This window comes from Drosophila mojavensis, unplaced genomic scaffold (assembly GCF_018153725.1).
Source record: "Drosophila mojavensis isolate 15081-1352.22 unplaced genomic scaffold, ASM1815372v1 contig_80, whole genome shotgun sequence".
NCBI lineage: Eukaryota > Metazoa > Arthropoda > Insecta > Diptera > Drosophilidae > Drosophila > Drosophila mojavensis.
Window position 1 is genome coordinate 15,696,977 of NW_025318906.1, and position 14,715 is coordinate 15,711,691.

General features: G+C 40.4%; 2 protein-coding genes across 3 annotated transcripts; one reads left to right on the forward strand and one right to left on the reverse strand.

Moving 5' to 3' along the window:
- Positions 1 to 30: 30 nt before the first annotated feature.
- LOC6580110 (latrophilin Cirl) lies at positions 31 to 10,138 on the reverse strand. 2 transcript variants are annotated; one of them, XM_015164098.3, is made up of 11 exons: positions 10,045 to 10,138; positions 9,520 to 9,709; positions 7,804 to 9,266; positions 7,510 to 7,737; positions 7,232 to 7,442; positions 6,927 to 7,167; positions 4,972 to 5,137; positions 4,681 to 4,910; positions 4,524 to 4,621; positions 2,588 to 4,447; positions 31 to 2,526 (listed from the first exon to the last, which is right to left on the reverse strand). In XM_015164098.3, exons 2-11 carry the CDS (start codon positions 9,552 to 9,554, stop codon positions 2,064 to 2,066), a joined length of 4,995 nt encoding a protein of 1,664 aa, XP_015019584.1. In that variant the 5' UTR covers positions 9,555 to 9,709; positions 10,045 to 10,138; the 3' UTR covers positions 31 to 2,063. The 2 variants fall into 2 exon arrangements, with proteins under 2 accessions (XP_015019584.1, XP_043866874.1); XM_044010939.1 differs by lacking the exon at positions 10,045 to 10,138 and having other exon boundaries at positions 9,520 to 9,737.
- A 2,296-nt stretch (positions 10,139 to 12,434) lies between these two features.
- Positions 12,435 to 14,404, forward strand: LOC6580111 (fibrinogen-like protein 1). The gene is made up of 2 exons (XM_002005943.4): positions 12,435 to 13,643; positions 14,228 to 14,404. Exons 1-2 carry the CDS (start codon positions 12,499 to 12,501, stop codon positions 14,355 to 14,357), a joined length of 1,275 nt encoding a protein of 424 aa, XP_002005979.2. The 5' UTR covers positions 12,435 to 12,498; the 3' UTR covers positions 14,358 to 14,404.
- Positions 14,405 to 14,715: the final 311 nt, after the last annotated feature.

A 14,715-nucleotide genomic window follows, 5' to 3' on the forward strand; every position in this document is an offset into this window, starting at 1 on the left:
AATTTCCAAGCAGAATTAAACAATTTCAAATGCATTTAATTTCCTTCTTTATTTGTCTTAATTAGAAAAATTGTGTACATTAACATTTTTATTCCATACAGTTTGAGTTCATTTCATCTTTGCTATTTGCTGTAATTGTTACATTTCCATCCAAAAGTAAACATGTAGAGACAAAAAGAAGTATTATATAGATATCGGCATTTGCTTTGCATTATAATCATAAATATCCATTTACATATATACTTATATCAGATATATATATATAAATATATTCTTGATCAATTATATATTTAAAGTACTAGGAGGCGCAACACTATACATTCAATATTTCTGTTTTTCTTTCGTTTCTTTTGTTTTTAATATATATTTTTATTTAGTTTCTCTTGATTTAACTTAAACCAGCTGCTGCTTTGCCCTAAACTGCATTCCATTACACCTATTTAAATTTAATGCTGTAGTAAACTTATGTGATTTCATTTCAATTTTTTTTTTATCTTTATAAAATTTAGAAGCATCTCGTGCCTTAGAAGTAATTTTTCTGTGTGTGTGAGTGAGTGTATTTGTGCTCATTATAAGTTATCTTTTCTTATTTTGCTGTTTTCTAAATGGCTTTGAATTAGGCTTGATTTATTATATTTAATGGTAATTTTTATTCTTGCTGGGTTGAGGAGAGAGCTGTGCAGGCAGTATATATTTAATAGTAATATTTAGAGTAATATTATGTTTCTTTTTTTGCACTTTGCTTTTGTCTTTATTTGGTTTTTTGTACACATGCGTGGAAATTATCTAGAGCCATATATATATTTAATTGTATATATATATATATATATATATATATATATATATATATATATATATGTATATCGGGAAACAGAGGTGTCTCTTTTATAGTTCAGTTTTGTGTTAGCTAGTTTAGAGTTTTACAGTTAGTTCCTAGTTAACAAGTGAGGTTTGGTTGAAATCTTTCTTTACTAGATAAGTAGGTATATTTGTTTTACTGTTTCGGTTTTCCTTTCTTGCATTGCTAATTCTAAAGACATTTGACTTTTTTTCTAGTCTCGTTCGCATAGTAAAGCGCTCTAATAATTTCATTGACAGAAATGAACAGTTGTAAAAAATAAATGCCCTATAATTGTGCTTTAAGCATATTGATGAAAATTTACACTTGAAATGCTTTGCTGGTTCCCTTAAAGTAAGTTCAAAAGAAATGCAATAACAAATGGCAAAAAATTGAATAAGTTAAATCATTTTCAAATCTGCAAAAGAATTGTTTACATTTCAGCGTTTGAAACGAGTTTTCGTGCACCTAAGCTTAATTTACAGCACGTTCAATGAAAGCCAAATACACGTTTTTGTTGCCATAAATTTGAAAACAAATCTTCAGCAATAAAAACACAGTCTGTGTCTGAATAAAAAATATTGCCAAAACAAACAAAAGTTTTCTTAAAAAATATTAATTAGCAAAAAATCAAATAAACAATATATATGCCTTATAAATTACATAAAATATATAATATGCTCGCCCTAAATATCATTTACATACAGTTCTCAGATCTTACACACATATACACATATGGTGTAATGCTATTGGTATCCTACTTAAAAATGGCATGTGGGTGACCTGTATGCGCTTCACATACGTTATACATTACATATTACATTATACATATACATACAGTACATACATTTATATATCGAGTTGGTATAAATTGTGAGCATCGACAATATCCATTTCATTAGCATATTGCATTTGTTTTGCTCCGCATTGGTTGCTTGGTTTGTTGGTTGGTTGCTTGGTTGTTTAGCCTATGGTCTAATTGAGTTACATATACATATAAAGTTTTGGGATTCTCGAATCACTGCACGTATAGCATGACATGACAGCATGTTGTTTCACACAATGCTCCATATTTCGACTAATGACTAATACTAGAGGTATAGCTAAACCTAAGCTACAATTTTTGCCTAAGACAACGATCGGCTGCTGCCTGCCATGCAAGGTGTGGAGGGCTGCTGCTGCTGCTGCTGCTGATGCTATTGGCTACTATTCCTTGCTACTCTGCTTACTTAGCCAACGGTTCCAGATAGCAGCGCACGGTATTATTCTCATCCAACATGGCTGATAGGTGACGAGCCTGTTGCTGCTGCTGCTGTTGTTGTTGAGTGTGATGGTGTTGGAGATGGTGTGCAGGAGCATGCTGGGGATTGCTGTGCGATGTGTGCGACGACGATGATGTTGTGGACTGTGGTGATAGTTTTTGTAACTGCTGACGCTTCTGTGCTGGCGTCTGATTGGCCGGTGGCAGCGGCGGTCCTGCATTACCATGGCCAAACAGCTCATTTACCGCCAAGCGTGCGTTCGGCGACTTGGCAGTCTGTTGCTGCCGGTATGCGCCACGCATGGAGCCCTCACCAACGCCGCCGCTAACCCCAAAAACCGCGCCATTGTGGTCTGGGTGGGCTGCTGCTGCAGATTGGACCGATGCTCCATAATCAAGGGGCATACCATTCTTTCTCTGCTGGCGTCTGCAAATAATACTCAAGTTTAATTTATTTGTCCATTGAATCAGTCGTTCGAGTTACTTACTGAAACCGCCGTTTAAAATCCTCGTCTTGGAGCGCCATTAGGCGACGCATTCGCTCATCACTTTGAGGTGGCAATCCGTGCGTATCATCATCAATATCGCTCTCATTATCCTCATCATCACAGACGCTGTCGTGCAGCTGTTCCGCTGCTGTCACCTCGTCATCATACTCATCATCATCATCGTCATCGTCATCATCATCATCCGCTGCACAACGTCGTGGCGGCTGCTTCTGCTTCAGTTGCTGCTGCTGCTGCTGTTGACTTCTGGAGGTAACACTGCCTCCGCTTAGACTGCCACCACCATAGCGACTTCCTCCGGCAGCTACTGCGGCGCGCATATTGTTGAAGACCCCCGTGCCAACGCTGTTGTTATACACTTCATCCACATCAAAGTCGCCCACTTCATAGTGCTGCACATCCGAGTTTCGGTTACTCAGAATCTCCTCGTAGACAGGCCCACCAGCATCGCCGCCGCCATTGCTGCTGCCGCCTTGATTGTAATAGGCATCGCCATGGCCCATGCCCATGTTTATTCCTAAGCCCATGCCCTGGCTAAGATCACAGTTGGAATGCTTATTTCTATACTGTTGGCGTTGTTGTTGTGCTAACAACTCCTGTTGGTACTGCGCCATGTGCGGCGGCGGCGCTGGCAATTGCTGTCCACCCACACGTCTCTGCTGGTGCTGCAAGTGCAATAGGTGTGCATGCTGTTCCGCCTGCTCCTCATCCGAGGATAGCTGTTGTTGCTGCTGTTGGCGTTGCTGGCGCAACTGTTGTTGCTGTAGCTGCTGCTGGTAGTAAGCTGCATTGGGTGGGTCCAGGGCCTCAGCATAGTGTGGATACGCTTGTTGTGGTGGCGGACCCTGTTTCATGCCGGTGGTCTTCTTATACGATGGGTAAAACAAAACCTGCGAGGTGGCCGTGGCACGACTGTGAAGAGATCCGCTAGGAGAGGCGGGCACAGCTCCGGCCCCGCCTCCGCGCTTTTTCTTGCCGTGCTGGTTGTTATGTTTCTGTGTCCAATAAAATACCTCATGCGCTTGCTGCGGCGAGGCGCCTCCTACTCCACCCACAGCTGCTCCAACTGCACCGCCAGCATTGTTATAGTATTCACGTTGACCTCCCGGCGGATGTTTCCAGCTGTAGTAGTCTGGCTGATGATAGTACGTTTCGCCCGGTTGCTGCAACTGCTGCTGCTGCTGCTGTTGTTGCTTGTGTGCAAAGATCAAGTGCGTGGAACCAGCTGAGCTGGTTGGCGATGCATGCCCCACGCTAGCCATTCCAGTGGAACGCAACGTGTTCCGCTCGAGCACAACCGCTCCAACTGGAGCTGGCTGCAAGCTGCCCGTTAAGAGTCCGCTCTTGAGTGTGCGACGCTGCTGCGCTTCGTTTAGCTCACAGTCAGAGCCAGCGCCCATAATGATGGCATCCTCGGCAGCTGGCAGATCGTGTTGCTGCTGCTGTGCATCCCCATCGCGAGCTTCGTCGCCCGCGCCCAGCGGCAATTTCGACTTTGATTTGGAGAGTGTGCCGGCAGACTGATTGGCAGTATTTCCGACTCCTGGGCCGCCATTACCAGCCACCACACCCGAGGAGATGGATGTCTTCGAGCAACGCAGGCATTTCGGCAGCCAGGCATGTTGGCGCACGTATTTGCGATATTCTCGTCGAATTTTCTCGTTCTGTATGCAATGGAATACGAATATATAGATGCCTAGCAGTGTGTTGAAACAGATGAAGCAGTAGCCGTAGATAGGAGCGCCGTCCTCGTCTAGCTTTGCGCCACGCAAGTAGAAGTAGGCACAGCACCAAACGACGCTAAGCAGCAATAGAAAGACAAACGAGCAGCGTATGTCGAACCTAAACACCCAAATACAAATGAATTTGAATAAGGAATGTGCAAATGAGTATAGATCGTATAGAGGGTGCAACATACCGCACATTGGCTAATCGCGTGTGCTCCTTGGTCTTCAGGGCAGTTCGACTCTTGCGACGCATGATGATCCACGACAAAAAGGTATAGGTAATAGCCGCCTGTTCAGAGAGTTAGGTATTAGGCAATGCACTATTGAATGCTTAGTACTCGAACCTACCACAAAGAATATCAAGACGGGCGCCACAAAGGTGGAATAAAAGAGCGCATTGGCTTCCATGAGGACACAGTAATCGTTTTGCGTATATGTACTGGGATCGATTACCAGCGAAATGGCCACCACACTGAGTGAGAGGCCGTAGGACAACAGATAATAGCAGTTCACCTTTGGCGTTTGATCCACTTCCAGCAGCAGCTCATCGGAGGTGAGCGTGGAGTACGAATGGAAGGCTGCTCGTAAGTTTGAAATGTTAGATGTGGGCGCTACCTAATAAGACCTATTAGCGCTTACCTTCATAGCAAAACCAGGCGGTGCCCGAGAGTATGGCACAGTGCAGAAAGACGGTTATGAACCCACAAAATATGCTTGTTTCGGTCTGTTCAATTCCCAGCAGAAAGAGCAGCTCAATGGCCAGCAGGCAAATGTAAATGCTGCTATAGATCGAGGTGCGAGCAGACTGCAGAAAGAAAGAAAGAGAGGTAGAGCGAGTGTGAGCGAATGAAAGTGGGAGTTAAGAAAAGATCGAAGATTGCCCGAGAACGAAAGGAATTTGATATATAATCGTCACAAATGGTATTTCGATTCCTTAAACTCAGTCTGGCTGGATTTGATTTGAAATTTGACTTTGCATCTCAACTTAATTTAATTTACAATAATTTTGGGTGGTTTTTTTGGTGGTGAAAATTTCCGAAAATAAATTAATAAAACATTCTATGAGACAGTTACAACATTTAGCGCATAAAACAAAACATGAATATGAAACAAGACACGAAACAAGCAAACATATATATATGTATACAAAATAATATTACAAATTTTCTACTAAAGGAATAAACACAAAATACAAATATTTACAATGCAAAATGAGAAACATTTTTATTATTAATTACACACACAAAGAGAATTACGAAAATGACAAAAGAACTAAATGCATAAATATTAACTGGTTTTTTAAGTTAATTTGTTAAACAAGGAAATTCACATAAATTAATCAATTTGTTAATGTTCAATTGTGAGAGTACTCACAACAGATTTCATAGCATGCCAAAAATGAATATTTCACTAGTAATAACTAGTTAAGAAAATGCGCTAAACTTATTTCAACTACAATAACTAATGAGAATATTCTATGGAGGTACAAGGCTAGGGCGTGGCTTACATTTGTTATATAAAAGTTTATTTAATAAAGAAATAAATAAACAATTATGCAATTATTAATTGTTTGTACTTCTTCTCAACGCCCAAGCCTGGCACTAAAGTCTTCTGTTAAGAATTGTGTTAGTTCTGTTAACAAATACAAATTAAGTTACTTAAGCTTTATATCACATGTGCATGTTGCCCAAAGGCTTCGCTGCAATTATATATATCGAACTGTCTAGCCGTTAGACAATATGTATATATTGTTTTTATATCTGTCTAGCTATATGTATTTTGTTTATATAGATATGTAGCCTAGCCTAGCCTACAATTGTGCAATGCTCTTATTGTTTTCACCACCACCACCACTTATATTGCAAGTCATCCATATTAGCCTGCATTATGATGTTGTTCGTGTCCAGCGCGTTGCTGCCATCTACGTTCAGATTATGATTATGCTGCGAGTGCTGTGTTGCATGCGGTTGCTGCTGCTGTTGTTGTAGTCGTTGCTGCTGCTGCTGCTGTTGCTGTTGCTGCTGCTGTGTCTGTTGTCGTGCATGCAGATAATTGTGGCTAATATTTAAATTGTTGCTGACAGCAGCATTGGCAGCAGCTGCACCCACATGGGCCGCATGTTGCTGCAAGGCAGCAGCAATTGATGCCGCTGCCGCAGCAGCAGCAGCTGTTGTAGTTGTGTTCGATGCACCAGCCGATTGGCCGCCATGTGGATGTAAATTCAAATTCAGATTGTTCATTTGCATGCCGCGTTGCGATTGATTTATGTTGTGATTATTATGACCATGGGAGAGCACCACAGCAGCAGCGGCAGCAGCAACCACCTGTTGCTGTTGTTGTTGCTGCTGCTGCTGGTGTTGTTGTTGTTGCTGATGATTGTAATTTAAATTGTTACGATGCGAATTGCGTATGGAGTTATGCTGTATGAAATTTGTGTGCTGTTGCATATTGTTGTTGTTGTTGTGATTATTGTTCGGGCCAGTTGGCGTTGTGAGTGTCAATGATTCGTGGGTCTGATCGCGTATATTATTCTGCTGTCGCCTGCTGCTGCCCACCCGCTGATGCGGCAATTGCGTAGAATTTGCGTTTCTTACCTTAACGAAGACGCCATTGAAGAGCTTCAGCGTGAGCAGCGCAATGATGATGAAAACCACGCAAATCGCAACGCTAATATAGATAAATATACGCATATTGCCATCGAACATGGTGAACAGCGAGTGCTGATGCTCATCGACAACATCCATAAGTATGGCAAAATTTGTCAAATGATTGCAGCTGCAGACGCTGTGCGTGCGATTCGTCGACTCGAGACTGCAGCCATTGGCCGACCAGGCACTGTAAATAGAAATTATTGTTTATATCAAATGCCTATAAACAGTCAGCTTTCGTTTGTATTTACTGGTCAATATAGTTCCAAAAGACACAGGTGGGATTGCTGACATTCTCGGTTTTCAAGTGCTTTAGCACTAGTGTGATCGGCTGCGAGAGTTGTATATGTCGGCCCTTGCCCAAGCTGGCCGAGATCACCTTGCTGTTGAGTATGCGAATGCGTTGCTGCATGTCTCCAGTAGCTGCATCACTGTCATTCGATAAAATAGCTGTATTTCGCACTGCAGATAGATAAGGTATAATATGATTATTAAAAATTTGCCCACAAGCATATTGTAGATAACTTACCATAGCTACGTGCACTTTTTAAATCGAAATGATCGTAGCTGGGCTTTAGTATGGATTCGAGTCGATCAAACGCTGCGAATACAATGCGCACCAAACCACCTTCGCTATTCTCGAGGAGAGCTGTGCGTGGCAACTCAATGCGATCGGAGCTAAGCGGCCATTGATCAGAGTCGGGAAATACGACACTGCCGTGAATTGTTTTTGTTTCCAATACGCGAACAGAGAGCACTAGAAGTACAGGTTTATAATTATATTTTTGTCTGCATTAAATACATATAAGATTCCGGCACTTACATATATTCTTGACCTTCTGTACGACGTTGCGCTCCCTGATGATCGTATCGGCCAGCAGAAAGGCATTGTACTCAAGACCAGTTAGCAGAGAGGTGGCCACTCGCATCTGATCCTCCGGATTGAGATCTAGCCAAGAGGACAGTTGCGATTCGTCTAGTAAATTGGAGCCCGTTTTGACAACGCCATGCAGCAACTCCATAATGATAGCTTCGCGCTGTCGCTGATCGGGAAAGGTTTCCTTATCGTGCAGCATCTTCTCAGACATGGTTTGTATGATCTTGGTGGTGACGAGCATGTCGCCGCCATAGAGCGTCTTGCTGCTGGTCACCTCCGATAGGTCGTTGGCGATCGACGTCAAAGACGAATCGCGTTGGTTAACACGCATCTCGAGGCTGTTTAGCCAAAGACTCCGGCATTGTGTCAAGTCTGGGGTGAGTGGATGCCACGTGGGCTCAAAGTTGCGAAGGCGTTGGTTGACCTTATGTGCCATGCTAACTGGCGGCTCGCAGCTGCTGCTGTTGTGCACGCAATCGCCTCCGTTGTTGGACGGTTGGGGTGTTGTGCTGCTGGCAGCTGGCAAATCATCGTCGTATTCATCGTCGCCCGAGTCGGGCAAACGTTTCATCAGGACACAACGCCACTTGGCAATGCCAGCAGCACCGCCTGGACACGGCTGGACATTAACGTCGCCCACGCGCGTCATGTTCCAGAACAGATTGCGCGCATGCATGGCACCGCAAAACAATTTGGACTCATCATCTGTGCCCATGCCAGCCGCATTCAAATTGATGTTGTTTATGGTGCGCACCACACTGCCAGTACCAGCACCACCGATGTTAACGCTGTTGTTGGCCGCACTGGCAGTTGTGCCTGGAGTGCGATTCGGAGAACTCTTGGTTGTGAGCAACGTGCCATCATCGCTGCCAGCACCACCGACGCCCGTCAATATCCGCGTATTGGATGGAGATGTAACATTGCCAGCGCTGCCGCTGTTGCTGCTGCTACTGCTGCTAGGTTTGGTGGGTACGGTCTCGTCCGTGTGATGGTGATGATGATGCAATTGAGGTGGGGGCGGCAGGCCATCGTGCCGACCACCTGGATGCTTGGTAGTTGCGCTAGTAACGCCCTTGAGTCGGCCTCCAGGCAGCGCAGCTGTGCTGCTGCTGGGCGTCGAATGTGTGGGCTGCACTGCATTGATGCCATGAATGCCCACAACGCCAGGCAGGCTGGGCAGACGCGGTGGTAGGGGTGGCGGTACTTGTATCAGACCGCTACCATTGCCAAAGATGGGCGGTCCGTTGCTAAGCACCCACGGTGGGGGACTTGGCCTATTTGTGGTCGTCGACGTCTGTGCCGCCGAAATGCATTGATAATGCGCCTCCAAATATTTGTGTGTGCCAGGACAGGGGTCACCGAACATGCTGGTGGCTGCCAGAACACTGCAGCTCTGCTTGTGCGAGCATCTGTGAAGCAAAAGGATTTATTTAGGTATGCATATAATGAATAATTTACTATGTAATCAAGGTAGGCATATTAAATTAACCCTTGAATAAATTATATGCAATGAATATTAAATAGTTTGAATAAGTATAGCTAAAGAAAAATATGTTAATTATGGGACTACATCTACAATATAAAACAATATTATATAAACTGTAAAACTATCTTCATGTCTTAAATAAGCTTATAACTATTGTAATTGTTTATTCTGCTTACTTTGAGTTCAGCACGGTGAGACTTTTGGGAAACATACAATTGACGCTCCACTCAACGTTGCCATGATCATTGCATATGGTGATCGAGAAGCGGCCGTAGTTGGCTCGTATCAGGTTGATTAGGTCACCCGGTTCGCATTCGATGGTCAGTTGCTTACCTTCGCAGGCGTATGCAGTTTGATATTTGGGCGCTGTAAATGTTTCTACATGAGTAAATACGTATTTCTATATGGGTTTCACTCATTATAAATATATATAAATAGATGGGTATATGAAATAGAGAAATTGATTATTAGCGCTGCGTTGATTTGTTGTAGTTTGGTTTGGTTTTGGTTGGTGATTGTGGTTCTGCAAAGACACTTACAAGCTATATATGAAGCATATACATATATATATTATGTATATATAGAGATATATATATTCATGATACACGCTTTTACGCTGCCTGCAATATACTTAGTATGTGTGGTGGGTTGGTGGGTCGTTAGCGATGCTTTGTAGCAAGTAGAATAGTAGTCATAAATACCAAATCCTGCCAGGCACAGCTCACTGAACTTTCGGGTCAGCCCTCGTCAGCTGTCATCGCTCTTGTCTGGCTATCAACTCTTGCACGAGTTTATTGAACTGTAAGCAAATGGTTTTCATATTTACTCTATTTGATATGCTTTGTGTTTACTGATAGCAAAACTGACAGTACAAAAAATAATAATAATTGGAAATTATTGATAATATTTTATTGAGCACTTCGGGTCAATTCTAAGGTCTCTGGCGACAAGTTAAATATATTTTTAATCTGTGTGATAAGTTGTGTAAGAAAAGTTAATCTTGAACGTTCAATATGTGTCATATTGTTAGTTGTTGTACTCAAGATCGTATGTTTTGTACTTATTTGCATATGTATTTATGTACTGTATATTGCATTGCATTATATCCATGTTATTCAAATAAATTCTTACGTCAAGGAATGTAGTTGGTAAAGCACACATTTGAATTGTAAATGAGTGTTTCCACTTGGAATATTTCAGAGACAATTTAATTCAATATTTAATTTTATATTCCGTTATCTTGCTGGATAATAGTGTTAAAGTTGTGCACAATTATTAAGTAAATATTAGTGTAATCTGAACAATTGGAATGCAAACATTATATTATCTAATAAAGACATTTAACAGCAAGTTGCATAAAAGTGCGAATGCTTTGAAAATTGACTAAGGTTCGCGATGAAGTCTGGGTCTGGCCAATGTATTTAAATGTGTTAAATATTTTCTTGGTTATATACAAAAGCAGTTCAACATACTAAAAATATATTTATACAAATGAAATAAAGTAATTTTTATTTTTTGTATGTAAAGCGCGACTCGCTTTGTTTAAGAACTTCTCTTATAACTGTATTGATTTTCTCTCAATAATAATTAATCAACTGTCCAATACAACTTGCATGACCTAATTAAGGGTTAAAGTTCGCTTACCACAATTCCCCAATTCATTCAACGCCATTTGCAAGCCACACACACCAGAAGGTATGAACGAGCCACAGCTGAAAGTACAAGAAAAAATGAGGCCATTAGTCACATACATATGTATGTACATATTTACATGGAGGAGAGATAAACTAAAGGCAAAGCAAACAGAAGATAAACACCAAAATGGAGTCTATAAATACTCATACAAGATATAAGCACACACATGGATGCCTGTAAGAATGAATATACATTTGTATATGTATGTATGTATATATGTACACACCCTTCATTTGCCGCTTTTCAAACGAACAAAGACTCGTTTTCTTTGTACACTCAAATTGCATTCGTAAACTGCAGTTCCATGTAGAGAAAATTTGACGCTGACTGCGCTGTCGCTGCTGCTGGTGTTTCGACATGTCACACACACAAACGCACACTAACACAATCAAGTTATTTTAGCTTCAGCGGAGACTGCGCTGCTTCGGCCAGCGGAGCACCCTGACTGGCCATTCTTTTCAGCTCTTTCATATGACTTTTTGAGTACATTTTTCGTCACGAAATTCATGATTTTAGTTTTTATTTTTATCACAAAGTATTTACTTTATTAATAAATTATAGCTTTGTTTATTTCTTTAATAATTTTATTAATTAAGACGCACTTTAACAGAACACGACCGCACTTGCTGACGTATGAGATGCGTATGAAACGGCGAAGTTGGGAAAGTCGCTTGAGAATGAAAACTGGTTTTGCTCTGTGGAAATGTGGCGTTTTAGTCTTCGGTATTTTAATTTTACTGATTAATTCAATGTCAATAATCAAGTATTTATATTAAATAAAGCATTAAAATTGCTTATTTGATATTGTTTATATTATTAACAGCCTTTTAAAACTATTTTTTCATAATTTTATGCAGGAGCAAATCACAAGCCACTTTCGTTCAGAAAAATTCTGTACACTTGAATGGTAGTCGGTGCGTGGAAAGAGGACGACAATATAATCAAGCTGAAGTATGTTTTATAGAGCTGCCAACTCGTTTGGAAGCGCGGTTTATTTGAATTGGGGAAAAAAGTTTGTTTTCTCAATCGAAATTCGGCAAATATAAAACAAACTTTCAATAAGGCGAAATGGAAAATATAATGAAAATTTAATAAATTATCACATTGATATATATTAAGAAAATAAAAATTCACCTTCAATTCAGATTAATTAAAATGAAGCAATGACAATCAAACATTTGATTCTGTTCGAAATGTTTTGTTGGTCCTATGATTTTAGTTAATGAACTTTAAGGAACAGTATTCCGGGTTTGGATGACTTTAAACCTTGTCCATAAACTAGCTAGATCTGCCGCAGACATTTCAAGTGCAATGCAAAAACTTCTTATCAGAACAAAGCTGAGCTGCGCTCAACTTCCTGAACTATAGTAGTTGCTATAAATTACTAGTAATTTGTTTCATTTCAGTATTGCTTGAAGCTTCGCGCATGTTAAAAGTTATTATTTAGATAAACTAGTAAAATGAAAAAGGGAGATTTGTGGATCATCCTTATTATCATCTCAGTCATTCCATGCTCCTTCAGTGCTACGGTCTCTGTTTTAAAAAAGAAGGAGCCGCCTGTTAAGGATTGCATACGAGATATTAAAAACAAATCGGAAATGTGTCATAATACTACCCAAATCGCAGTTCCACTAGTGAATCAAACCGTTACGCCCAAGCCCAAGTTGGCCGAATTTCAAATAGATGCACATAAGACAATTAGCATTAGTAAAGATGATCTCAATGATCTGTTGGATGTTTATATGGACAAACTAGCTGAAAATGCGGCTACGATTCAAGAGAAAGAGAACGAGATAATCAAACTGCAGTCAGGGAACAAATCTGATGAGGATCAACTAAAGAAATATCAGGAACAACTGGAAGCGTGTCAGATGCAAAATACGACACTCACACACACGCTGAGCGAAAGAGATGAACAAATCAAGGCTTTGCAATTGAAAACAAGTGTTTACGAAACGAGATTAAAGCGAAAGCAAAATCTTTTGGCTGTGCATAGAAAACAAAATGCAACGAATGCAGCAACGATAAACGAGCTGAAAGCTCGTGTCAAAGTCTTGGCATACAAGCTAAGGGAGAGGAAAGATGATCTATTGGCCGACTGGGAGGCGGCAACAAATAGTTGTTTACCCCATAACAAAATGTCTGGAATTCATTTAATGGAATTGCCCGATTTTCGACCGTTTTTGGTGGCCTGCGAGGGCAACGGCTGGACGGTGATTCAGCGCCGCTTGGATGGATCTGTGAATTTCTATCGCAATTGGAATGAGTATCGCAACGGCTTTGGCAAGCTGAATGGAGAGTTTTTCATTGGGCTGGAAAAACTGTACAGGCTAACGGCATTTCAGCCCCATGAGCTTTTCGTATCGTTGCGCCTCTTCAATGGCAGCCATCGCGTCGCTTTCTACGACGACTTTGTGATTGGCAGTGAGACTGAGGGTTACGAATTAAAATTACTGGGCCATTTCCATGGCAATGCCAGCGATGCAATGCGCACGCACGACAAAATGAAATTCTCAACCTACGATAGGGATCACGATGAATTCACTCACATCAATTGTGCTGAGTATCATCATGGGGCGTGGTGGTATGACTTCTGTTCGCGCAGGTGGGTGTGCAATAGGTGCTATAAAAACAAGAAAAATATTTAATATGCTATCCAGAATACTAATTATAAATACCATATGTCTATACACTGAATAACACATTAGCATGTAAATATATTTAACATAAATACCACACTTATCATTAAAATTACATCTAAAAACCAGTTATAGATATATACTATAAATTTACTAACATGCTATTATACAACAATTAATAGTTTACTATAAAACTACTAATAAAAGTATTTTATTTATTACAATATTTTAATATTAAATAAATAGTTATAATTATAATAAATGAATAATGTGCTGCTTTATAAATGCACTTTAAAGATATACTGCATAGCACACTAAGAAAAATTATTACTTTTAGTAAATACCATAATGAACAGTTATAATTATCGTATAAGCATGACTTGCATTAAAAAAACTCGTATATTCTCTATAAAAAATTCGAGTGAGAAGTAATATATTTGAAGCAAACAAATAATTAAAACTTGACAGCAGCAATATTGCTATATATACTATATAGTCTATATTCCATGGCATAAATAATACTTATTATAAATTTTGTATTTAATTCTAGCAATCTCAATGGAAAATACTTTAAAACCCAAACGGACAGCGAACAGGGAATCTTTTGGGATCAATGGTACAGCTTCAAGTCTTTAAAGTCTGTCCAAATGCAGATACGGCCAAAGAATGCTAAAACTTAAATAAATTACATATCGGGCAATAAATGACAAATCATTATTGGGTCGAGCGATAAGTGCTACAATTAATTCCACTCCCCATTTTGTTGTTGTTCATTGCTCATTGCATTGCGCTGTTTATTGGCAGACGAATCAATGATGCAATTAATTTTCCATTCATTACATTCCATTGCTACAATAAGATCATTTCAATTAGGTTGGCGCATTATTCAGCTGAAATGAACATCGGAAATGGGTCTTTGATATATAAATGCTTGTATACCCGTATATCGCTGCCTTGTCGCTGTTCCTTGTCATTATATGGTTTATCAATAAATATTGCTGCTGGCAAAATAAACAAATTCTTATATAATTGCAATAT

What these genes read in the sequence shown, in the direction of transcription:
- LOC6580110 (XM_015164098.3), bottom strand. Translation starts at nt 9,554, where the DNA reads ATGTTTCCCAAAAGTCTCACCGTGCTGAACTCAAA. An exon ending in AAAAAGTGCACGTAGCTATG is followed by an intron (nt 7,443 to 7,509) that starts GTAAGTTATCTA and finishes ATCTATCTGCAG; the next exon opens with TGCGAAATACAGCTATTTTA. An exon ending in TTTTGGAACTATATTGACCA is followed by an intron (nt 7,168 to 7,231) that starts GTAAATACAAAC and finishes TTCTATTTACAG; the next exon opens with TGCCTGGTCGGCCAATGGCT.
- LOC6580111 (XM_002005943.4), top strand. Translation starts at nt 12,499, where the DNA reads ATGAAAAAGGGAGATTTGTGGATCATCCTTATTATCATCTCAGTCATT. An exon ending in TATGACTTCTGTTCGCGCAG is followed by an intron (nt 13,644 to 14,227) that starts GTGGGTGTGCAA and finishes ATTTAATTCTAG; the next exon opens with CAATCTCAATGGAAAATACT.